The sequence below is a fragment of the Ictidomys tridecemlineatus genome, chromosome 3 (assembly GCF_052094955.1).
Source record: "Ictidomys tridecemlineatus isolate mIctTri1 chromosome 3, mIctTri1.hap1, whole genome shotgun sequence".
In the NCBI taxonomy this organism is placed as follows: Eukaryota; Metazoa; Chordata; class Mammalia; order Rodentia; family Sciuridae; genus Ictidomys; species Ictidomys tridecemlineatus.
The window spans coordinates 20,361,031-20,385,326 of NC_135479.1; the positions used below are offsets into that span (position 1 = coordinate 20,361,031).

Below are 24,296 nucleotides of genomic sequence, written 5' to 3' on the forward strand. Positions count from 1 at the left end.
TTTAGGGTTTGCAAAAGTGAAAGATACATATTTAATGAGAAATTAGTGATAGAGAGAGGTAGAGGTGACCTGTGGGAAACTGTTTCCCATCCCCCCCCCCATCAAAAACACATCTCAGCTTGAAAATCCAGTTAAGAGAGTCATGGCCCTCGAGCACCAGCCTCCTGCTAATGCCTGGTAAGGCAGGCTTCACTCTACTCCTTTTCCATTTCTTGGGCAATTTTTGTTTCCTCCGCTTTCACTTCTTCTTTTTCTTCTGTTTCTCCCGGTTCTTTCTCGCCTGAACTTACTTCGGAAAGTCTTTTCTCCAGTCTTTCTGAGGCCTTTGTGCTTAATTCTCCTCCGGAAATCTCTTGGTCTAATTCTGAAGGCCGCCTGTAAATTTCCCTGGACTCTCTCCTGTCCACCTCCAGCAGCGTCCTGCCCTCCGACACTCTCCTGGAATCTTCCCTGAAGCTTCTTCTGGCCTTCTCTGCCTTCTGTCTCTGAGAATCGTCCTTGAATTCCTCCTCCTCCTCGGTGTCTCCGGTGTCTCCGTCGCTCTCCCCTTGCTCCCTTTCCCAGCTCTTCATCACCTTCTTGGTATCCTCCCTCTCTTTCTTCCCTTCCTTCTCCTTCGCCTCCACTGTTCTGTCTTCATTCAGGGCAGGGGCCTCTTCTGAAAAACAGCACAAAGAAGGGAAGAGAGGTGAAAGCCTGGTCATCACTACGTCTGTGGAGGCCTTTGCTCCTGAGAGAAAAGCCCCAGACTCTTTTCACATGCTCCTTCCCCTGGTGTTGATGGAGCCCTGCCCCAAAGGAGGAAAGGGGACCATCACTCGTTGATCACGCCGCCCCACGTGGCAGCATGTGAGGGGCCAACACCCTTCCAACAGGAAACTGCACAGTGTTGGAATCTGCAGTCGAAGGACTCCAGACCCGCAAAAGAAAATCACACGATGGTCACTGCAAGCACAGAAGAGTCGAGCTGAAGGTCGGATGGTCCAACCCAAGAGCCTGTGTTCTCTTCCCTCCCTTCCCTGTGGAAAGTAGCATAGGTGCTGGGAAATGACAGCAGATTCCTTTCTCCAGTATCCTCATTCAGCCATATTCTCTTTGTCTCTGGGAATATATATATATATATATATATATATTTTTTTTTTTTTTTTTTTTGGACTGGGAATTGAACCAGGGGTGCTTTACTCCTGAGCTTCATCCCCAGCCCTTTTTAATTTTGAGACAGGATCTCGCTAAATTGTTTAGGGCATCTCAAATTGCTGAAGCTGCCTTTGAACCTGCACTTCTCCTGCCACAGCCTCCCGAGCCTCTGGGATTACAGGTAGGTGCCACCACGCCAGGAACATATTTATCGTTTATTAAGAGGGTTCCTGTAAAAATATGAAAAGGCTGCCAGCAGCAGGATCAGCCAGAGAGCTGCTGTTTTATGACCAAAGGGATTCTCATTCCTTGTTTTTAACAGTTACAGAGAAAAGTCACCAATCCCCTCCTGAATCCTTCATTCTCTTTCTGGAAGCTGCTGGGTTCCCAGCCACAGGACTGAGGCTCTCTGCCATTGGAGGTGAAAAGATAAGCAATGCTGCCACCTGCTGTTCTGAGAAGGAAGTGCCAGGAGTGCCCTTGGCCACAGTGTCTTAGGCATGAGGACCCCAAAAGACACTTTCCCTAGTGTGCAGCCTGCAGAAGGGTGGAAGGGCTGCTTGGAGCATCTGCCATTTCCCATCTGCCCCTTCTCTTTTCACATCTATCACTCCTGTGGCTTCTTAGAGCAGCCATGAGGGCTGCTGAGGGGATTCAGCTGCCATGTGGCAGGCACCAGATAACAGAAGCTGTCACGTGGCTGTTCTGGTGTCTAGAAACCTCTTGCTGCTATGACCTGGAGGACCAGAAAGGATGGATCCTTGGAGCCTGGAGGGTGTTAGCCAGGAATCTGCCCTGGACTCTGTCCTCCTGGACCACCGCCCCCACCCTCCACTGCAATATGGCTGAGGTAAGCGGCGCTCTTCACAGACGGAAGCAGACAGGCCATCTGTCACCAGAAACAGTGTGGAGCCATGGTAAAAGCACAGATTCCAAAGTCAATATTGAAAGCCACTGTGGATGTTTAACCCCACTGCCTCTGTGTCCTCATCTATAAAATTACCTAAATATACTTTTTTGGCAGTGTTTTGGGAAGGCCAGGGAGTCAGTGCATACAGAGCCCTTAGAAGAAGGGCTGGCCCAGGGAAGGCCCAGAATGGATGGAGATCAGCTGCTACTCTCAGCCCAGTTCCTCTGGACCTGCCCATCCTCTGCCTCCCTTCCCGCACTCCTTCCCTGTGGGCAAGGGCAGCCTGGAGACAGAGGTCACAGACTGCTACTCCCTGCAGCCTTCTGAGAAACAGTGCTGTCAGGCCCCGCTGTGAAGCAGTGGCCTCTGCACTCCAGCCTCGCAGGAGCCCCTTTGCCTGGAAGTGCCACCATGCACAGGAGCAAGAGCACACAGCAGAGGGGGCTCTGAGCGCTGACAGGATGGGTGCAGAGCCCCACCCACAGTGGGCCCAACCCTCCCCCGTCCTCTGCTAGGGAAAGGCTGTGGCTGCGGAATCAGAAGGCCCTGTGGACAGTGCCACCCTGGCTGGGGGAGCTTCTGGAAAGTGTGGCCAGGACTGCTGGGAGAGAAGACCCGGGGGGACACGGGAGTTGCCCTTTGGGGGTTCCGGGGACGCACCTTTGTCTTTGAGCATCTCCCTGTAGTTAGTTTTCTTCAGTTCTTCCACGATGCCCTTGTTGGCATCATCCAAGGCCTGTGGAGAGCAGAGGGGCTGGTGAACGCTCTGAACCCCTGTTTGCCATCTGCATCTTTTCCTTTCCCTTCCCAAGCCTGGGACCGGAAGGCAGGGCTCAGGCGAAACCCCGCCACCCTGGGTTTCCTTCTGCACCGGGGTTAGTGCATGAGAAACACGAGGCTGGCAGTCAGTCCAATTCATTCCTCCTGGGCTTAGGCATGTAATTGGGAGTTCAGTTGGTCTGCTAACTTCTACCCTTTTACCTAATGCCACTCTTGGCTTCACTCAATGTCCAAAGATAACCCAAGCCTCTGAGCACTCAGCAAGGTAGCCAGCCGAGCAGGGGACGAAGGGCTGAGGCTTCAAAAGGGGCTTCCAGGACATGTGCAGTTTCCTTAGCTCAAGTTCAATTCTCAGGGCTCAGCCTGTGTGCTTTCTCTCTATGTATTTGTTTTGGAAGTGCTGGAGATGTCTCCCAGGAACTGAAGCATGCTAGGAAAGTGCTCTACCCCTGATCCAGACCCCCAGCCCAGTTTTTTTTTTTTTTTTTTTTGTAAAATGGAGGTCTCAAGATCTCCCTATGTTTGTTGCCCAAGCTGGCCTGGAGTTCCCGGGCTCAAATGATCTTCCTGCCTCAGTTTCCTGAGTAGCTGAGACCACAAGCTCATGCCACTGTGCCCTGCCTGTGCATCTTCGGCCTGCCTCCTCTCAGGGTCCCAGTGGTCTGCCCTGTAAGTTCCTGCCCAGAGATGCCAATCCAGGTGGGTGAGGGATCAGGTTCCTGGTCCCATGAGAAGTTGCTAAGAGCCAAGTAACTCCCTTCAAATTACTGCCTAGCCTTCAAGGTGACCTCAAATCCTCTTGCTGGGAAAGCCTCCAGCCTGCCTCAGGGGACAATGGGCTCTCACTCTGAATTCCCCTGGTTCCTCATGGTGCTGGTCACAAATCAGGGTTTGTGATTTTGGGTTTCTTTGCACCCCCACCCCCACCCCAGGGTGCTGTACCACTGAGCAACATCCTCAGTCCTTTGGATTTATTTTTTAAATTAGATTTTTAACATTTTAAAAATGTTTTTTTAGTTGTCAATGGATCTTTATTTATCTGCAGTGCTGAGAATTGAACCAGCGCCTCACACATTGCTAGGCAAGCACTGTACCACTGAGCCACAACCCCAACCCCCTCCTTTTGATTTTTTAAATTCTGAGACAGGGTTCTCACTAAGTTGCTTAGGGCCTTGCTAAGTTGCTGAGGCTGGCCTCAAACTTGTGATCCTCCTGCTTCAGCCTCCTGAGTCACTGGGATTGCAGGTGTGCACCACTGCACCCAACTGGTGCTTTTGTTTGAATCTTCCTGCTGACACAGTTTCTTGTGAGCCCAAGAGCATAGCCAGACACCTTTGGGCTTGACAACCAATAGTGAATACTGCTCAGTAAATGTTTTCTGAGTTGAGTCGCCATGCTGTCTGCTTGCAGGCTGTTCACGCAGAAAAGAATTAAGCAGGAGGGACCCTGCCTGTGAATTGTGAGCAGAGGAGCACGTGGCAGAGCTTTAGTGACCTGGGTGCTCTTCCCCCAGACTTACAGGCAGGATGTGTACTACAGCTGTCCCCTCAACAGAAGGACAATGATGTGTTGCCCTGGGGTGTGTGGGAACAGGGGACAGCCTGGGACCCGTGGGGCCTGTTGGGAGTGATTTCTTGCCAACAGCACAACTGGCCTAACTAGCCTCTCACAAGACCCAGTGTGTCAGGTCACTTCTCTGTCATCCCTGCCTTCCAGTCCAGCTGGCAGGCTGACCCCACCCTGCTGCCTTCGTGACCCCTACAGCCCCTGAATGCAGGCCCAGCGTCTCCTCTGCGGGCCTGAGGAAACCCTCGGTTTCCTCCAGCTTCACTTCAGGCCACAGGCTGTCACATCCTCAGTGTTCTTGCCTGTTGGCCTGTGCCCTTATCTTTGCCTGGAATGTTCTAAACTCTCCTTCACTTGGCTACTTCCACTCAACCTCAGGTTTCAGCTTGGATGTCCCTTCGGGGGGCCTGACTTAACCCCTGCCATCCAGAGGCAGCCACGAGGCCCTGCTCCAAACAGAAGTGTTAGGGTCCCTGCTCCTTTCCCAAGGTCCTGCTGCTGAGGGTGGCTGAGAGCTGATTCATGAGTAGGTCAGGACAATTCTAATAGGGTGATGTGGACTTTCACAGGGACATCGAGGGCTGGGGAAGGGAGACGTCACCTCAACCAGACCAAGGGGTCAGAGAAGGCCTCCTGGTGGGACATCTAAGCTGAAACCCGAGGTTGAGTGGAAGTAGCCAAGTGAAGGTGAGTTTAGAACATTCCAGGCAGAGATAAGGGCACAGGCCACGAGGCACAGGAGAACCTGCTCGGGAAAAGTGGGGGCTGGTTTGGGCTGAAGCTGAAATGCAAGGGGTGGGGTGGGGACTGGCCTGCTTGGGCAGCACAAGAGCCACAGGGTGGGGAGAGGCCACCAGAGGCTCTTCCACCTCCCAGAGAAAAGCCAGGAACCTTCTCCCAGACACTGAGAACCAACAAAGGGTTGAAACAGGAAAAAGAGGAATTCACACTGTACTTCCTGTTGTCTCTTGGATGAGGTGGCAATTTTCAAACTGCAAGTCCTAAAATCAGTTTAGTAGGTCTCAGGCGGCATTAGATGAAATAAAATGGAAAGCCAGATATGATGGCATGTGCCTACAGTTTGGGCTACTCAGGAGGCTGAGGCAGAGGCTTGCTTGAGTGTAGGAAGTCAATGCAAGGTTGGAACACAGAGTGTGCATCCCCCTATCTCTCTCTCTCTCTCTCTCTCTCTCTCTCTCAGTACCAGTACTAGGGATTAAATCCAGAGCCTCACACGTGCTACATGGTAGACAAGTGCTCTCCCACTGAGCTGCATCCCCAGCCTTTTTTACACTTGATTTTGAGACAGGGTCTTGCTAAGTTGCTGAGGATGGCCTTGAACTTGGATCCTCCTGCCTCAGCCTTTTGAGTAGCTGGGATCTAGGCAGGCATCAATGTACTCAGATTGCCCCTGTCACTTTAAAAATAAAAGACAATATGAAATATAAATGCATATCGTACACAGGGGAGGTAAAAATGTTCTGTAAAACTTTTTCTGTTTTTTTTTTGTTTGTTTGTTTCAAATGATGCACATGAGGTTGCTGAGGGGTTTCATGGTAGGGACAATGCACAGTGGCAACCACACCTGCCCAGCAAGTGCCTACGGGCAGTGGATAATAAGCAGCTATGAGCGGCCAGCTGAAAAGGCTGAGGGGAGCCCCAGCCCCACTGCCCACTCCCAAGGCCCAGCTGGGGGACCAAGGCTCACGCTGATGATGGCCTGCTGTGCCTCGTTGTTATGGACCAGCTTCGCTCTCTCCAGGGCCTTCTCAAAATTGTTCACAGCCGACTCGAAGTCTCGCAGCTTCACTGGAAAGCAAGGGGGAGGCACAGCACAGGGAGATTGTGATATTTATGTCGCAAGATGGAGGCCCTGACCTGCCAGCCACCCCCAGGGCCTGAGAAGCCTGAGGGGCTAGATGGAGTCAGCCCCAGGGCATGGGCAGCACCACTGAGATGCCCAGGCCCATCTCACCCGTGAGGACTGGAACTGACAGGCCTGAGCCTTAGAATCTACCCTTCAGAGGGGTCAGTGAGGGAAGGGGTTTCAGGGCAGGGACAATGCACACATCATGGGTCTCCAGGGTGGTGGACACAACCCCATCCCGTTCCATCTTTAGATTTGTCTAGAAGAGGAAATCCATACTTTTAAAATGGTCAAGTTTTTCACACTCTGCCCAAACCAGTGGGTGCAGTGGCCCATGACTGTATCCCGGCTACCAGGACAGACAAGGCAGGAAGATCACAAGGTCCAGGCCAGCCTCAGCGACTTAGGAGACCTTATCACAAAATTAGAAATGAAAAGGGCTGGGAGCTGGGCGTGATGGCACACACCTGTAGTCCCAGTGGCTCTGGAAGCTGAGGCAGGAGGATCGAAAGTTCAAAGCCAGCCTCAGCAACTTAATGAGGCCCTAAGCAACTCAGTGAGACCCTGTCTCTAAAATACAAAAAAGAGCTGGGGATGTGGCTCAGTGCCCCTGAGTTCAATCCCAGGTATTCCCCACCTCACCCCCCAAGAAAAAGAACTTCAGTTCAGGGAGGAAGGAAAAGCACTAACCAGACAGGGTCCAGTTCTTACACAGATGCTTCCCCTCCCCATTAATGGGAATGGAACACAAGGTCATTTTACTATTGAGTTACATCCCCTGTCCCCAGCCTTTTATTTATTTATTTTTTAAATTTGAAACAAGGTCTCACTAAGTTGCTGAGGCTGGTTTTGAACTTGCAATCCTCCTGCCTCGGCCTCCTGAGTAGTGGGGATTATAGACAAACATCGCTGCTTTCTTTATAACTGTGCACACCCAAGATTCACCCCTTCCCAAGTACTGCTTTGGGATTCAGGGAGGAAGGAGGACCTGTGTCCATAAGTCAAATTTTATTTTATTTTATTTTTTTAAAGAGAGAAGAGACAGAGAGAGAGAGAGAGAGAGAGAGAGAGAGAGAATTTTTTATTTTTCAGTTCTCGGTGGACACAACATCTTTGTTTGTATGTGGTGCTGAGGATCGAACCCGGGCTGCACACATGCCAGGTGAGCGCACTACCGCTTGAGCCACATCCCCAGCCCCATAAGTCAAATTTTAAAAGGAGATACAAATGTAATTCTGAAAATATGCAGAGTCACAGTAAGTGAGGTCAAATGTCTATTTTTTTCAAATACACATTAGAGATGGAGAATCAGTATTCATTCAGAGACAGTGGTACATTCCTGTAATCCCAGCTACTCCGGAGGCTGAGGTAGGAGGATTGTAAGTGTGAGGCCAGCCTGGGCAACTTAGTGGAACCCTGTCTCAACATAAAAATATAGAAAAGGCCTGGGGATGTTAAGCACCCCTGGGTTCAATCCCTGAAAAAAAACAAGCTTGAGGGGCTGGGGTTGTGGCTCAGTGGTAGAGCGCTCACCTAGCATGTGCGAGGAGCTGGGTTCCATCCTCAGCATCACATAAGAATAAATAAATAAATAAACAAACAAACAAACAAACAAAGAAATGGTATTGTGTCCAACTACAACTAAAAAAAAAAAAAAAAAAAAAAAAAAGCTTGAGTAAAAGATACCTAGCAAGCAAGAGGCAAGAGTCAGTGGCTTGATACACGGACACTGTTACCATGGTTTGGATATGGTTTAAATGTCCCCCACAAAAAGAAAAAATTAATATGTTAGGAGCCCAGTCCCAGCGTGGTGACGTGGGAGCTTAAAGAGGTGAGGCTTAGGGTAAGGTCACTGGGAACCCTACCCCAGAGGGATTAAGGCGGTTCTCAGGCAACTAACTATTTGGTAGTTTTCTTGAGAAAGTTGTTATAAACCCTTGAGGATGGCGTCCCCCAGTCCTGTGACTTCCTGTTTGGCAACACGATTGCTTGTCCAGTATGTGCTTCTGTCGCTGCAATATGCCATGGCAATCAAGTGAGAAGCCCTCACCAGGGGCTGGGGCTGTAGCTCAGTGGAGAGCACTTGCCTAGCATATGTGAGGCACTGGATTCCATCCTCAGCACCACATAAAAATAAATAAATAAAATAAAGGTATTGTGTCTATCTACAACTATAAAAAAAAAAAAAAGAAGAAGAAGAAGAAGAAGAAGAAGAAGAAACCCTCACCAGAGCCCAGCCAATGCCAGTGTCAGGACCTCAAATCTTCAAAACTCTAAGCTAAAAATACCTCTTTTCTTTATAAAGTAGCCTGTCTTAGGTAATTTGTTGTAGTAATGTAAAACTGACTAATAATTTGAGGATGGCATGATGCTATGTTGGTTTGCAGCTCCTTGCTCTTGAGGTATCCCTAATCAAACTTTGCTTAAACCAAGCCAGCCTGAGGGTGGCAGCTGGGCCTGAAGGCTGTTCATCTCTGAGCCTGTTACCTTGTGCCTGTGCCACCAAAACGCTGGCGTTCAGCTGCCACTCAATGTCCCCTTCTTCCTCGGCACATTGCTGAGACTTCTCACCATAATTCTGAGCCTGCCAGCCCTGGTCCAGCTCCAAGTAACAGCGGCCAATCTCATGGAACAACCAGGTCTTCTCCAGGGTAGTTTTAGCCAGAGGAATCTTCTCTTCCCACCTGGTGACATGGACATGAAAAACCAGGGTCAGCTTCTTTCCTTAAAATTCTGCTATCAACCACAGGAGACCAAGGCTTCCTGCTAGGTGACAGAATAAGACTCATTCTTAACCTCCAGCCCAGGTGTGCAGTTAATTAGCATTAACGTATTTCAAAACTACTAAACTATTTTGGTAATATCAATGGGATGGGAGGGGCTGGGGTTGTGGCTCAGTGGTAGGGTGCTTGCCTCTCATGTGTGAGGCACTGGGTTCAATTCTCAGCACCACATATAAATAAATTAATAAGATAAAGGTCCAACAACACTAAAAAATATTTTCTTAAAAAAAAAAATCAATGGGATCAAATTTGGCACAACCCCGGAAAATAATGTTTAAAAGTAGCATGTGAGCTAGGCCCACACATGTAATCCCAGCAACTCAGGAGGATCACAAATTCAAGTCCAGCCTCAGCAACTTGGCAAGACCATGCTCAAAACAAAAATAAATAAATAAATAAAAATAGCTAGAGATGCAGCTTAGTGGTAAAGCACCCTTGGTTCAAACCCAGTACCAATAAATAAATGAATAAATGAAGATAGCACTTGAAATAACATCAAAATAATGTTTAAGAATTTTAAGTACCTATGAGAGAAAAATCGGCACAGAAAAAAGACCAGCATGAAAAACAAAAATACCAAGGAGTGGTCTTTGGGTGGTGGGTCTAATATTTTGTTCTACTTTTCTCTATTTTTCCAAATTAATATTTAACAATAAGCTCCCTTTATTATAAAACAGTTTATTACAACAAGATACCAGTGGGTGGGTAAACACTGATCCTCCTCTTTCAGCCACAGACACCAAAGGCTATCAGGAAACTGAATCATGTGGAAAGAAGGTAACTGGTAAACAAGTCTTTGGATCAGGCAACAGGGGCCTGAAGGCCTATTTCTCTCCAGGAAGGGTGGATGAGCCCAGGAAGCAGGTTCTCCCAGGTCTGGGCCTCCCCCAAGGCTCCCTAGGACTAACTGCTAGCCCCCGCCCCAGAAGCTAACTAGCCCCAGGGCTGGACATCAGAGTATGGCAGTCAGGCCACCTGGGGGAGTTCAGATACTGTCCTCAGGGAGTCCACAGGACCACACAGTCACACAACAGCCTCAGAGGAAGTCTCAAGGGTCGCTTTGTCCATGTTTCTGAACTGCCCAAAGGTAAGAATCACCTGGAGTGTGGTTAAAAAAGAATTTCTGAAGCCATGCCTGGTGCCAGACACCTGTAATACCGTGACTCAGGAGGTTGAGGCAGGAGGATTGCAAGTTCAAGGCCAGACTCAGCAACTTAGGGAGACTCTGTCTCAAAATAAAAAATAAAAAAGGCTGAGGATGTGGCTCAGTGGTAAAGTACTCCTGGGTTCAAGCCCCAGTACAAAAATAAAAATATCTGAGCCTCAATTCTGACTTGTAGAATGAGAATTTTCAGCAAAGAAGCCAAGCCAAGGATGTGGGAATTGAACCCAGGGATGTGTCACTACTGAGCTAAATACTCAGCCCTTTTTAATTTTTTGAGACAGAGTCTCACTAGGTTGCTTAGGGCCTCACTAAAATCACTAAGGCTGGAGGCTGGGGATGTGGCTCAATCGGTAGCGCGCTCGCCTGGCATGCGTGCGGTCCAGGTTCGATCCTCAGCACCACATACAAACAAAGATGTTGTGTCCACCCATAACTAAAATAAATAAATATTAAAAAAAAAATCACTAAGGCTGGCCTTAAATTTGTGATCCTCCTGCCTCAGCTTCCTGGGCCACTTGAATTATAGGTGTGCACCACTGCACCTGGTGCCCAGTACTCTTAGACCTAACAAGTACTCCAGGTGATTCTGATCACTAGGAAACTCTGAGAAAATGCTGATTCTATTCCATAAATTCTATGAATTTAACTGAGGAGGCTCAGAGCTTTAAATGGTAGAGTACCTGCTTTGCACATGCAAAGCTGTGGCTTTGATCCCCCCTGACAAAAAGATTGGCAGGAGCCAACCCCCATCCCTCTTCTGAAGTCTCCTGGCCTGACATTCTGGCACCAGGCTAGAGTCCCCACGTGAGGGCAGGAAGTCCCAGCCCTGGTGTGGGGACTGATCACTCACGTGTCAATGGCTTGCTGGAATTTCCCAACTCTGGCAAAAACCCTGCCAATGTTGTCAAGGGCTCTTGATTTTGCATCAGGAAGGTCACTGTGGGGAAGAAGCAAAACAAGCTGTAGGCGAGAGATGAGCTGTGACAGGCACCACAAAATAGAAAAAAAAAAGGCAAAAGCAGGGCGCCCTGGCCTCGGGGACTCAGGGTTCCAGGTGGAGACTCTGATGGCCTTTATCAGCACCTTCCTGGAGGGTCATCAATCAATAACTTTCAAAGATCCCCTCTGATCCAGCAATTTCCCTTCTAGAAATTTACTTCAAGAAAACAGCATGACAAGATCATTCATTAAAGTGATGATTATTTTGGAAACAATCTAAATGTCATCCACGCTCTAACAATGGCAATTTTTAGTGATGAAAAAAAGTCTGTGATACACTTAGTTAAAAAGTCAGATTACTGGAGCATAGACTTTGTATGTTGTCCCACTGTGTTAAAAAACAGTGCAGCTCTGGGCTGAGGCTGGGGCTTCGTGGTAGAGAACCCAGTGTGAGGCACTGGGTTCGATTCTCAGCATCGCATAAAAATAAATGAATAAAACAAAGGTCCATTAACATCTATAATAATAATAATAATGCAGCTTGAAGCACTTGCTGTGTTCTGAGGGTGCAGCAAGGGAACAGGATGCAAAATGCATCCTCCCCTCCACCTCTGCAGGGAACACAGCACTGGGATTTTTTTTTTTTTTTTTTTTTTTTAGTGCTGGGGATCAAACCCAAGGCCTTGTGCATGCAAGGCAAGCACTCTAGCAACTGTGCTATATCCCCAGCCCAGCACTGTGATTTTGATCCCGTGAAATTGATTTAATCCACAGAACTGAAAGAAAATAGATGTGTGCTGTTTTAAGTTATCAGAAAAAAAAAAAAGTGGACTCTTTTTTTGGTACTGGGAAATGAACACGGGGACACTTTGCCACTGAGCCACATCCCCAGCCCCTTTTTATATTTTAGAGACAGGGTTTTGCTGAGTTGCTTAGGGCTAAGTTGCTGAGGCTGGCTTTGAACTCACGATCCTCCTGCCTCAGTCTCTGAGCTGCTGGGATTACAGATGTAAACCACCGTGCCTGGCTCTCATTCTTTTTTTTATTTAATACAGAAATAATTGCTTTTGCTTTGAAAATCCTGTGCATGTGTATATACACATTAGCATGTAGGTAAGCACAAGAAAAGGGACCAGAAGGACACTTTCTAAGGAGAACCAAGGGAAGTGAGCAGAAGGGTGGGGGGGACTTTCAAGCTTTACCCTCAGTACCACCCAGTTCCCAAACAAGCCAACGTGGTAGTGCTTGTGTAAAACCGACTCCCTCCTGGGCCTCAGCAGCTGCAGGCTGGCCGGCTCAGTATGGCATTGGCTCTCCATGAGTCCTGGCTCTCAGCCCAGCCATGCTATCCCCAAACCACCCATTCTCTCTGCCTAGGGCGCCCTTCTCCTTCCGCCGGCCCACCCTGATAACCCACCTGTCTTCTCTGAGGTTCCCCACCCACAGTGCTCCTGCCTGCCCCTCTCCTTGGCCCCTTAGCATCTCTGCTTGGTCTCCTCTCCCCAGCAAGCACTGTGTCATGGGATGATGCACAAACACGCTGTCATAGACGAATTTATCCCTGATATTAATATGTAATGAGAACTCACAGCTATGAGGAGACCAGCAACCAAACCTACAAGCTTCAGGGAACCAAATGAGAGCTGGGCTGGGCAATAAGGGACTCATCAGGAAGGGGCCGATTAGAATGGGGGACAGAGAACGCACTTATAAGATCAGTGCTTCCGGTGAGGCCGGTTCCTGGATGTTAGAAGAAAGAGCATTGTTAAGGAACACCTCTGTTTACTTCCTCACTTCCACACACTTGCTAGGTGCCTATTATGTAGCCCCTTCCAAGGTCCAAAGTCTAAGAGGGCCAGGTGTGAACAGTGAGGGAGGGAGGAACCAGGAAGCCTCCTGGGCTTCTTCCCTGGGGGAGTGAGAGGCTCTTGGGTTAGGGAACCTCAGAACAAGAAGTTTGGGAAAAAGAAAACAGGCTCTTATTTGGCCATATTCATCTGGGACACCCAAAGGGAAATGCCTTGGAGTCAGTGGACAGGCAGGTCTTGGCTTGGCCAAGTGTGGCAAGAAGTAAAGGTCTGAGTCACTAGTGAATGGTAGGTAGCTGGTTGGATCCAAGGAACCATCTGCACACATCTTATTTAATCCTCACGATCCCTGTCAGTTGGCATCATCATGCCTTCCTGAAGGATGAGGAAAGTGAGGAGATTACTTAAGATCCATACAGCTTTATGTAGCAGAGCCAGGAATCAAAGACACATCTGTCTCCAACCCTGGGGTCCCTTCTTCACACTTCTGGAATGGCCAGTACAGGACATCGCTCAAGGTCCTGGTTCATCTCTAGTACTGCAGGAAAAAGAAAGGAGAGGAGGGAGACATGAGAATGGACCCCATCTGGGGCCAAGGAAAGAGGGGAAGGCTGGAGGCCGAACCTTCAGGGAGACTGGAGCCCCCTGGAGGGCTGTTCTAGGAGGGCCCTGCAGGAGTGCGTTTGGAGAGAGCCTGGGGGCCAACCACGGCAAAGAGAGACCATGAACTTTGGGGATTCTTTCTTTCTTTCTTTTTGTGGTATGGGATAGAATCTAGGAGCATTCTATCATTGAGTGACATCCCCAGACCTATTTATTCTTTATTCTGCGACAGGGCTTCGCTGAGTCGCCCACACTGGCCTCAGACTTGTACTTTTCCTGCCTTGGCCTCTTGCCACTGAGAATATAGGCTGCAGCCACCAAGCCTGGCCCTGGCTTTTTGGAATTTTGAACCATCATACTCCTCTTGATGAGCAAAGGCAAACAGTCTAGGTTTGTCCCCTTACCCTTGGTCCTGGGCAGGTGGCACCTACCTCTGTGGGAATCCACCTTAGGCATGGAGGGCAGAAAACGGAAGCAGAGCCACCAGCAACCCTGGCAAAGGCTGGAACAGTGTCCCAGACCCCACTCCTCGGTAGGCCCATGGCGCTTGGCCACCTGGAAGGCACTCACTACTCCTTGGCGATCTCCAGGTCCTTTCTGTGGCTCTGCAGGGCTGCTCCCATCTGCCCCAGCTCGATCTGGGCGTTCCCGATGCAGCTGTACAAGTTCCCGAGCAGTTCGTCCTTGTTGGGCACCTCTTCTTTGTTCCACTCCAGCACCTTCTTCAGCACTTTCTCAGCTTTTTGGAGACTCCCTTCGGCACTGCCACTGGTCAGCACTGGGAAGAGAAGCAGGTGACATGGAGGCAAGGGCGGTCTCCTCAAGGCTCATGGGGTGACTCCTCTGTGTCCACTCCCCCCAGTGTCCATCCACAGCTCAGCGGAGTCGGGGGGCTCAGGCTATTAAGCTGTTCCCGCCTCACTTGGCAAGAGAGCAGGGGTGCCTGCCCCGCCCCTCTGAGAATACTACCCACACAGGTCGATGTCCTCCAGGCTCTTGAGGATGTAACGGGCCGTCTGTGACGGGTGACGTTTGCGGTCACGCAGCCACTTCTCTTGCATTAGCTTGCGGTCCCGCTCCCTGGCATAGATTGGCTTCTGCTGCCTCCAGAAGTTGCTGCGGGTGTCCAGGTAGTTGATGCCCGTCATGATGAGGTCTTCCACAGTCAAGCCGCCCTTGATGGTGCCTTTGATGAGGTCTGTGGGGAAGGGGTGCAAGGCGACACCAGAGAGGACAAGTGTTCAAGGGGATGGCCTCATCGAGGCTTGGGGCCCTGCTGAGGGGCCCTCCGTGAGGAGCTCTGCCTGCAGCTGCAGGAACAGTGAGCAAAGGGAGAGCACACGGTGACAGAGTGGATCTAGCCAGGCCAGGATGAGGCCAGGGTCCCCCCTTTAGGGCATTCCCTTGGCATAGACCTTCGTGGCAATATGCAAGGAGATAGTAGAAGGGGCAGGTGGGAAACACTCTAAGAAGCCCCAATTTTCAGGGATCCCCACTTTCAAGATGTATCCTCAGAGAAGAAAGTGTCTAGGATTCCTGAAGTTCAGGAAATAATGCCTAGAGTTAATAAATGGGATCTCTGCACAGCAAAGGAAACTATTAGGTATATAGAATGGTAGCTTAGGGGCTCCTTAAGTTGCTGAGGCTGGCTTTGAACTCAAAATCCTCTCTGCCTCAGCCTCCTGAGCCGCTCGCTGGAATTACAGACGTGTGCCACTGTGCCTGACTCGTAAGCGATTTTTCTGACAGAGGCTTAATATCTAGAATACAGAAAGAACTCAAAAAACTTAACAGCAAAACCCCCAAATAACCCAATTAATAAATGGGCAAATGAATTAAACAGACGCTTCTCAAAAGAAGAAATACGAATGGCCAACAAAAATATGAAAAGAAGATTTTCATACGTATTATATATTAGGGAACGTATTAGCTATTAGGGAAATGCAAATCACAAAGACATTGAGATGTCATCTCACCCCCGTTAGAATGGCAGCCATCAAGAACACCAACAAAAAAGCCTGGCACTTGGGCACAGGCCTGTACTCCCAGGGGCTCAGGAGGCTGAGGCAAGACGATTGCAAATTCAAAGTCACTTAGCAAGGTCCTCAGCAATTTATCGAAGCCCTAAACAACTTATCAAGACCCTATCTCAAAATATAACCAATGCAACTGATACTGCAGAATGTGGTCAAGGTAAAAAGAAAAAAAAAAAAAGACCCTATCTCAAAATAAAAAATAATAAGGGCTGGGGATGTGGCTCAGTGATTAAGCCACACTTGGGTTTAATTCCTGGTTAATAATAATAATAATAATAATAATAGGGGCTGGGGTTGTGGCTCAGCAGTAGAGCGCTCGCCTAGCATGTACGAGGCCCTGGGTTAGATCCTCAGCACCACATAAAAATAAATAAACAAAATAAAGGTATTGTGTACAACTAAAAAATAAATATTTAAAAGTAATAATAATAATAATAAGTCCCGGAGAGAATGTAAAGAAAAAGGAACTCTTTTACAGTGTCGATGGGACTGTGAATTAGTACAACCACTATGGAAATTAGTTCCTCAAAAGATAGGGTATGGAACCACCAGATAACCTGCTATACCACTCCTTGGTATTTATCCTAATAATTTAAAGTCCTCATGCTGTAGTGACACATACAAGCCCATGGATATAGAAACACAACCCACAATAGCCAAATTATGGAACCAGCCTGCATCAACAGGTAAATGGATAAAGAAAATGTGGTATATAAACACAATGGAGTTTTATTCACCCATAAAGAAAATAAAACTATGTCATTTGCAGGAAAATGGATGAAACTTGAGACCATCCATTTACTATGGATGCTCCCCCTCCTCAGAGTTTGGCAAAACAATCCAAACACACAAGGTCAAAGGTCATAAGAAAGGTGTGTGGGGGCGGATCTCATGAAAATCAAAGGGAGATCAATATAGGAAAGGGACAAGGGGGTGGGAAGTGTGGAGAGAGGGGGCAAGTGCTGGGGAGTGATATTGGCCAAGTTCTATTGTTACACTGTGTGCATATATGAATATGTAACAAAAGTCCCATCATCATGTATAGCTCTAATGTGCCAATAAAAAAAAATGTGGAGGGATGGGGTTGTGGCTCAGTAGTAGGGCACCTGCCTCGAACATGTGAGGCACTGAGTTCGATCCTCAGTACCACATAAAAATAAATAAAGATATTGTGTCCATCTACCACTAAAAAAAAAATATTTAAAAAAATGTGGAAGGGGCTGGGGATGTGGCTCGCGGTAGCGCGCTCGCCTGGCATGCGTGCGGCCCGGGTTCGATCCTCAGAACCACATACAAACAAAGATGTTGTGTCCGCCAAAAACTAAAAAAAAAAATTACTAAATAAATAAATAAATAAATGTGGAAAAAGGGGGAGGGGAGTGTCTAAATGCACAACCTGGCCCAGGTTGCCGGTGCCAAGTGATTCCCCAGGTGCCATGCGTGGAGGTGGAGGGGTTTGCCTAAGTCACGCCCACTGTTTGGACAGAGGTTACAGCTGGTTGCAAAGATGCAAGGCCACTTGGGGTAGTGCTCAGGCCACCTCTTTCCTCCACAGCAGGTCCTCTGAAGCACAGGAGGCCTTCAGGTCCATTACCTAGGAGATGCGCCAGCAGCGAGGCCATCTGTGCAGCCAAGCTCTACAGGGAACCCTGCAGGGAATCCCTGCAGATGACCTTGGGAAGCCAGCTCCAGAGAAAAGGCATTTGCTTCAAGGGTGACCCTGCTCAGGCTTATCAGCTAATGCCGACACTCCCACCCCCAAGTTTCTGTGCACATGCATCTCAAGGCTCTGTCCTGTGTCCTGTGTCCTGGCAGCACAGTGTGGGAGAGAGAGCATTGAGTGGGTTCTGGTGTTGATTCTACCAGTAATGTGCTCGTCACCTTAGACAAGTTCCTCCCCATTTGGTAAATTCTATTTCCTCATCTATGAAAGGAGGGATTGGACTAGGTAATGTTTCAGAATACGAGTACTAAGGTGCTTGGATTCGAGTACCTCTCCACCAGAACCCTTTGCCCAGCCCATTGTACAGACTGAAGACTTAGGGGATGGCCCTTCAGGGACTATGGTGGTTGTTATGAGCTAGATCTGGAGAGTCTCTCAAAGGCTTATGTGTTGAAGGCTTCGTCCTCGGCTGAGGGTGCTACTGGGAGTTGGTGGAAGCTTTAAGAGGTAGGGCCTAATGAAAGGAAGTTAGAACACTGGGGCTGTGTCCCTTTCCTCTCTGTTAGCTTCTTAGCTGCCATCAGGGGTACAGCTTTATACCACCATGCATTCCTTACCACGATGTTCTGCTTTACCACAGGCCCCCAAATAATGGACCCAACCATGAACTTAACTTTCTGAAACCATGAGCCAGAATAAACCTTTTCTCCTTATAAAATGATTATCTCAGGTATTTTGTCACAGCAACAGAAAGCTAATACAATAGTAAAGGATTCCAAATCTCCATTGTTACTTTCCAGGGTACCACTGTGCTTACGAACACTGTTTCTGAAATTGGATCTCCTGAATCCAAACATGAGTCATTGCCCATCCATGTGTGACCTCAGTTTCCTTATCTGTAAAATGAGAATACTACTAAAACCCATCTACGAGTACATGTCAGTTAATATTTATGATAGTCTCTGCTTCTGGTTCAAACATTAAGTATCCACCCCAGATTTCCTTTGCCTCAAGTCCCCATTGCCAAGAAAGGGTCTGAAACCTTCATCCAGTAGGAGCTTCTCCAGATACTCCTTGTCCACGTAGAGCTCCCCCAGCAGTTGGCGGATAGTCTTCTCACTCTTGAATGAGCCCTTCCGCTTGGATTCTCTCTGGGTGTGGTGTGGGAGTTGCTTAATGGGATGAGGCTTCTGCTGGGCTTTCATACTCTGGAAAAATGGAGCGATACCCAACAGAGCCTCAGCAAGGAGCACAGAGTCCCAGCCATGGCCCAGAGCCTATGATTCCATATTCCTCTGCCGCAATCTGGCTGGGCACAAATCACGAGCCACTGAAGCAGGAACAAACTTTATTTCTGAACTCCACCAGCACGCTCCACACACGCTCCTGGGAACTCTCCTGAACGCCACCCACGCGGCTCCTCCAGGAACCACCAACGGGAAATCCCTCCTCTGGCACTTCCCCAACCAATGTGAACTCTCCAGGAATCCCCCCCCCCCCAGAACTCCAAAGTAGCGGGTGGAGGCGGACAGTAAAGGTATAATATATAATTGAATCAATCCAGCATCATCTTAATGGCTCGCCTCTCAACCAACACTATTGGCAAAATGCCAGGGGCCATTCCGACTCGGCTGTGGCTCTCAGCATTCCTCCTCTAGGACCTCTCTGTGGGCTGAGAACCATGGGACGTGCCTGGTCAGGCAACAGCTAGACACACAGGACCCCTCTAGAGTTGGGGCAGAATCTCATGACTGCCCATGATGGGCAGGAGTTAATCATTCCCAGGCAAGAGGGCCACTAGACACAGGCATACATGACCTCAGAACCAGGAACTTTACCTCGGCCTGCTTGCTTAAGAAGAATACGTCCCCTTTGTTCTCCAGCTTAATGGAAGAAGGACCTGCAAGGACAGAAGCCGGAGCTCAGGTTGGCCAAGTCTGTCAGGCGTGACCTATCACACATTTCATTTAGAAATGGCTGCATTTGGCAGAAGGATAGTGGAGGCTGTGGCAGAGCAGGCCCTGAGTCAGCCTAGCAGGCGACCGGTGCAGGATGTTTGGTCCAAGAGTTTCCTAGGAGCTAGCCAGCCCTCGCCAGCCCCAGGCCATGGCAATCAGATTTCCAAATAAAGGGAGGCCTGGGCACATGGTAAACTGCCCTGTGCCATTTCCACACTCTGCTGCCCACAGCAGCAAGCTCTCACTCACCTCCATTGTCCTCTTGCTACTGAGCTACTGAGTAAAAACCCATCCTTTGTATATACGTGGTGAGGGAGGAAGCCAGGGCCTAGGGAAGGTTGGACTCAGGACCTCCTTTGACTCTGTGACTCTAGGCTAAAGCCAGGCCTACTTCCAAACAGTCCTTCTAATGTGGCTTTGAAGAAAACAAAGACACTGTAGTACTCCGTACAGAGGATCAGGAGTTGGTTCTCCCAGTAGACAGTTTCTTTTGTTTTCTTTTTTTCGATATGGGATGGAACCTAGGAGTGCTTAACCACTGAGTCACATCCCCAGCTCTTTTTTATTATTGTTTTTAGTTGTAGATGGACACAATATCTTTATTTTATTTATTTACTTACTTTATGTGGTGCTGAGGATCGAACCCAGTTGGGCCTCACACATGCGAGGCAAGCGCTCAACCACTGAGCTACAACCTCAGCCCCTCCCCAGCTCTTTTTAATATTTTATTTAAAGATAGGGACTTGCTAAGTTGCTTAGGGCCTTGCTAAGTTGCTGAGACTGGCTTGGAACTCAGAATCCTCCTGCCTCAGCCTCCTGAGCCACTGAGATTACAGCCCAGGAGACAGTTTACTGTGCCTGGCCCAATCGACAAGTTTCTAATCCCTGACAGCGTGAGCAATAGCTGAATCCAAGTCTGAGACTCCCAGTGAGCCTGCGGCTGATTGTTCATCCACCAAACCTCAGCCCTTCCTCTGAACCTTGGGATTCTGGGATCCTTCTGGTTGCTCATCATCCAAACCTCAGCCCTTCCTCTGAACCTTGGGATTCTGGGATCCTTCCTGGATAAGGTCATAGGCCCTGTGCTCACTCACTTCCCACCGAGTTGTTGATGGCTTCCTGGGCTTTCTGAATTCCAACTTTGAATTCCCGATCAGGCCGCAATTTGTAACCTCGATGATAGAACACCAAGGCAAACTCAAAGTCTCCCATGATGTACAGGGTCTCCGCCTTTTGTAAAATTCCCTGGAAGGAGAGAGACTCGAATCAAGGTGGACAGACAAGGCCTTACAGGACTCAGATATGGCAGAACAGAAGTGTCCTGGGTTGAGGGTCAAGGTTGGAATAGAGAGGGCGAGCAGGTGACCTGTGAAGAGAAACACGGCATCAGACACCAAGCAGTCTGGCGGATTCCTCCACTACCGGTAACCAGAGGCTGTGGCGGGCAATGGCAGTGAGTGGTGAAAGCAAGACAGAGTTGTCCCACCTAGCTGGTCACCTTGCAGAAAGTTGGGTCGCTTTGGAGTGAAGCCTCAGCATCCTTCAGGGATTTCTCCAAGTCCCCCATCTTCAGGTAGCACTTTGAGCGGGCAACCAGGCAGTTCTTGTCTCCATTCTGAAGGTGAAGAGCCTGAGAAGGGAATCAGTCAGGCTGGCAGGCACCAGGAAGAGCAAGGTAGCAACTTGACCTAGAAAGTGCAGCCCTGACCTCCTGCAGAGTTTCAAGGGGACTCTTCAGGTCAGCAAGCAGGCCTCTTGCCTTAGCAGACCAAAAGCACTGATCTCTGCTCAGTCACCTTGAACCCACTGACCTGCATGTGGCTTATCTTGAGCAAAGCTGAATCACAGCTATTCTGGATTAGTTGAGATATGGGAAGTACCTGTGGAGGTACTTTCTGCCAATGCTTATGCTCCCCTTAGTCTACTCAGGCGATAAAGCCACAGGATATTTTGTGCATGCCAAATTCAATCACAAACCTCCACATAAATTTCAAAGACTAAGATAAACAAAATAGATTTTAGGACAATTCACAACTTGGGTTATCCATTCCACTAGACTTATCTTTTCCTTTTTTTTTTTTTTTTTTGGTCTCTGGGATTGAATGCAGGGGCACATTGTCACTCAACCACATCCCCAGTTCTATTTTTTTTTTTTTTGAGGGGGCGACCAGGGATTGAACTCAGGGGCACTCAACCACAGAGCCGTATCCCCAGCCCTTTATTTAGTTATTTATTTATTAGCTGCAATTAAACACATTACCTTTATTTTTCTTTTTATCTGGTGCTGAGGATCCAACTTAGTGCCTCGCACTTGTCAGGCGAGCGATCTACCTCTGAGCCACGACCCCAGCCTCCCCAGCACTTTTTTGTATTTTATTAGAGACAGGGTCTCACTGAGTTGCTTAGCACCTTGCCATTGCTGAGGCTGGCTTTGAACTCGGATCCTCCTGCCTCAGCCTCCCGAGCTGCTGGGATTACAGGAGTGTGCCACCATGCCCGGCCCCAGTTCTTTTTATTTTTTAATTTTTAAGACAGGGTCTCACTATGTTGCTTAGGGCCTCAATAAATTGCTGAGGCTGGCCTCAAACTTGTGATCCTCCTGTCTCAGCCTCCTGAATCGCTGGGATTTCAGGCATGTATCACCATCATCCTGGAATACAAGCTTTTTCTTCTTTCTTTTTTTCTCCCTAGTGGTACTGGGGATGGAATCTAGGGATTTGTACATGCTAGTAAGTGCTCTACCATTGAGCTACACACCCAACCTTTTTAAAACTTAATTTAATTTTAGGTACTAGGGATTGAATCCAGTCATGCTTGCCTAGCATGCTTGAGGCCATGGATTCAATGCCTAACACTGAGGGGTGGGGGTGGGGGGCTAACAGTTTTAAAACATCTCCAGATCTTTTATTTTTTATTTATTTATTTTTTGAGACAGGGTCTCACTGAATTGCTTTGAGCATCCTTAAATTGCTGAGGTTGGCCTTGAATAATCCACCTCAGTCTTCTGAGTCTCTGGGCTAAGGGCTAACAGGCATCTACTACCATACCTAGCTTTATTTCTTTATTTTGAGACAGGATCTCCCTAAGTTGCCCAGGCTGGCCTCAAACCCATGATCCTCATGCCTCAGACTCCTGAGTTAGCTGAGATTATACGTACATACCACCACACCTCGCTCGAGCCTTTTCTTTCAATGTAACTAATTGAGAATCATCACTGTTTCAGGGGATTAATGTCAGGAAAACTGAAATTGTGATTGGAGTCTCCTAAATTAAGGGTGGGCACTTACACTACTTCTTAGGTCCTGTCTTCCGTTTGAGATCATTTCTATAGTCGGTTCTATACTGTCCTTCTTGGGACTTCAGATTGTATCCACCCCTTTCTAAGACCTTTCGACTTTTCTAAGAAGAGGAAGTAAATACTGTCTTTCCTGGAATGAAACCTCTTCTCGTGCAAGGCTACCATCCCTTGGGGCAATCTTTTCTTTCTGCCTAGGCTGCTCCAGGATGGGACATGGTCCAGCAAGAGGAAAATGGGTGGGGGTAGGGTTCCCAAACTCAATTGTTCACCCATCATTTCTGGTTTTAGGGTGTGGTTGGTGGTTAAAAGGGACAAAAGACTTTAGATAGCAATTGAGAAGCTTGACTTTAGCAGAAGTCTTAGAATGGGTTAATGGACTATCCTACCACATCATTTGGAATAAGAGGCAGGCCGTGGGCTGAAGGTGTAGTTCAGTGGTAGAGTGCTTGCCTAGCATGCTTGAGGCCATGGATTCCATGCCCAACACTGAGGGGTGGGGTTGGGGGGGGGCTAACAGTTTTAAGACATCTCACAGAGCCAGGGACAGTAGTGCAGGACATAATGGCATTGGAGGTTAAGGCAGGAGGATTGCAAGTTTAAAGCCAGGCTCAGAAGTTTAGCAAGACCCTAGGCAACTTAGTGAGAATCTGCCTCAAAATAAAAAATAAAAAGGGCTGGGGATGTGGCTCAGTGGTTAAGAGCCTCTGGGTGGGAAAAAAACAAAACAAAAACCTGACAGTTGACTTGTGCCAATGCACTGTACCATGGAATAGGGTCTCAGTTTGGAGTCTGAGTGTCTAGATTTGGATGCTTACTCTCTTCCTCTACCGCTTGCTAGTTCAGTAAGCTTAAGCATGTTGCTTAACTTTTGTATCAGTTTTCTCAGGTATAAAATGGAGTAATAATAGCCCCTGCATGCACCTCCTTATTGGCATATGTTATGCTGGGCAGCGAGTCTGGTATTCTGAAACAGCATCCAACCCCCTTAGGATGTGGTGGTGCAATTTAGACCAAGGTTACTATAACAATGCTGATTATTTTACTGACAGCCTCCTTTTTACAAGCAGCCGTGTGCCAGACACTTCGCAATTTCTACATGCCTCTCTCCCAACCCATCTCCGGCCAAGGATGGGAATTCGAGACTGCTCTATGAAAGGTCAGTTAATCGCAAAACATTTAAGTAAAAGTAAAGGGAGAGGTCACTGTTAATGCAGAGAATGAAGAACGCAAATGGAAACTGGTAGAAAATTACCAAGCACCGTGCTTATCTAGGATATTGGTGCATCAATCAGGAGTTAGTATTAGACCCTACAGGGTCCTCCAGGCAATTTGAGGACCTCAGCGCTACTCACGTTGCTAAAGCTCTGGGCGGCTTTAGAGAATTCCCCGCGCAGGTAGAGCCGTTCGCCCTCTGCCATGTAAGAGGGAAAGGTACTTCGCAAAGTCTCAGTTTCAGGTTCCAACATGGTGACAGGCTTTGGGGAAGCTGAAGCGGAGAAAGGGAGGAAAAGAAGCTGCAGAACTTCTGTCTGGCTTGTAGAAGACTCGTCTCCTAGCAACCGAGAGACAGAGACTGACTTCCGGTCGCGCCCCTGGCTCTGGCGGAGTCTTGGTCCCCGGCACCCACCCCCAACACACACACAGCGTGCGCATGCGCATGCGCCTGGGTGGTGCACAGGGTCTGCAGCTGCTGAGCGCGTGGACAGCGGCTGGAGCCTGGCGGGGCTCTAGGGTGATCGTTGTCGCGCGGTGAGTTGGTCCTCTCCCGACTTACCACGTGGAA

At 48.5% G+C, this 24,296-nt stretch overlaps 1 protein-coding gene and 1 long non-coding RNA gene across 6 annotated transcripts in view; one reads left to right on the forward strand and one right to left on the reverse strand.

Moving 5' to 3' along the window:
• On the reverse strand, nt 1-24,130 carry Odad4 (outer dynein arm docking complex subunit 4). Of its 5 annotated transcripts, none has more exons than XM_005321986.5 (12): nt 23,866-24,130; nt 20,714-20,845; nt 20,310-20,460; nt 19,096-19,157; nt 18,300-18,465; nt 14,532-14,756; nt 14,129-14,336; nt 11,059-11,145; nt 8,748-8,944; nt 6,102-6,202; nt 2,708-2,783; nt 1-658 (listed from the first exon to the last, which is right to left on the reverse strand). In XM_005321986.5, the coding sequence occupies exons 1-12, from the start codon at nt 23,977-23,979 to the stop codon at nt 195-197; spliced, it is 1,983 nt and encodes a 660-aa protein (XP_005322043.1). In that variant the 5' UTR covers nt 23,980-24,130; the 3' UTR covers nt 1-194. The 5 variants fall into 5 exon arrangements, with proteins under 5 accessions (XP_005322043.1, XP_021579904.1, XP_013212589.1 ...); XM_021724229.3 differs by having other exon boundaries at nt 20,702-20,845; nt 23,866-23,883; XM_013357135.4 differs by having other exon boundaries at nt 20,310-20,581; nt 20,702-20,845; nt 23,866-23,883.
• Nucleotides 23,038-24,296, forward strand: part of LOC144376030 (uncharacterized) — a 9,192-nt gene continuing 7,933 nt past the window's right edge. The window contains exon 1 of the long non-coding RNA XR_013436029.1: nt 23,038-23,669. This is a non-coding gene — a long non-coding RNA (uncharacterized LOC144376030). The remainder of the gene's footprint in view (nt 23,670-24,296) is intronic.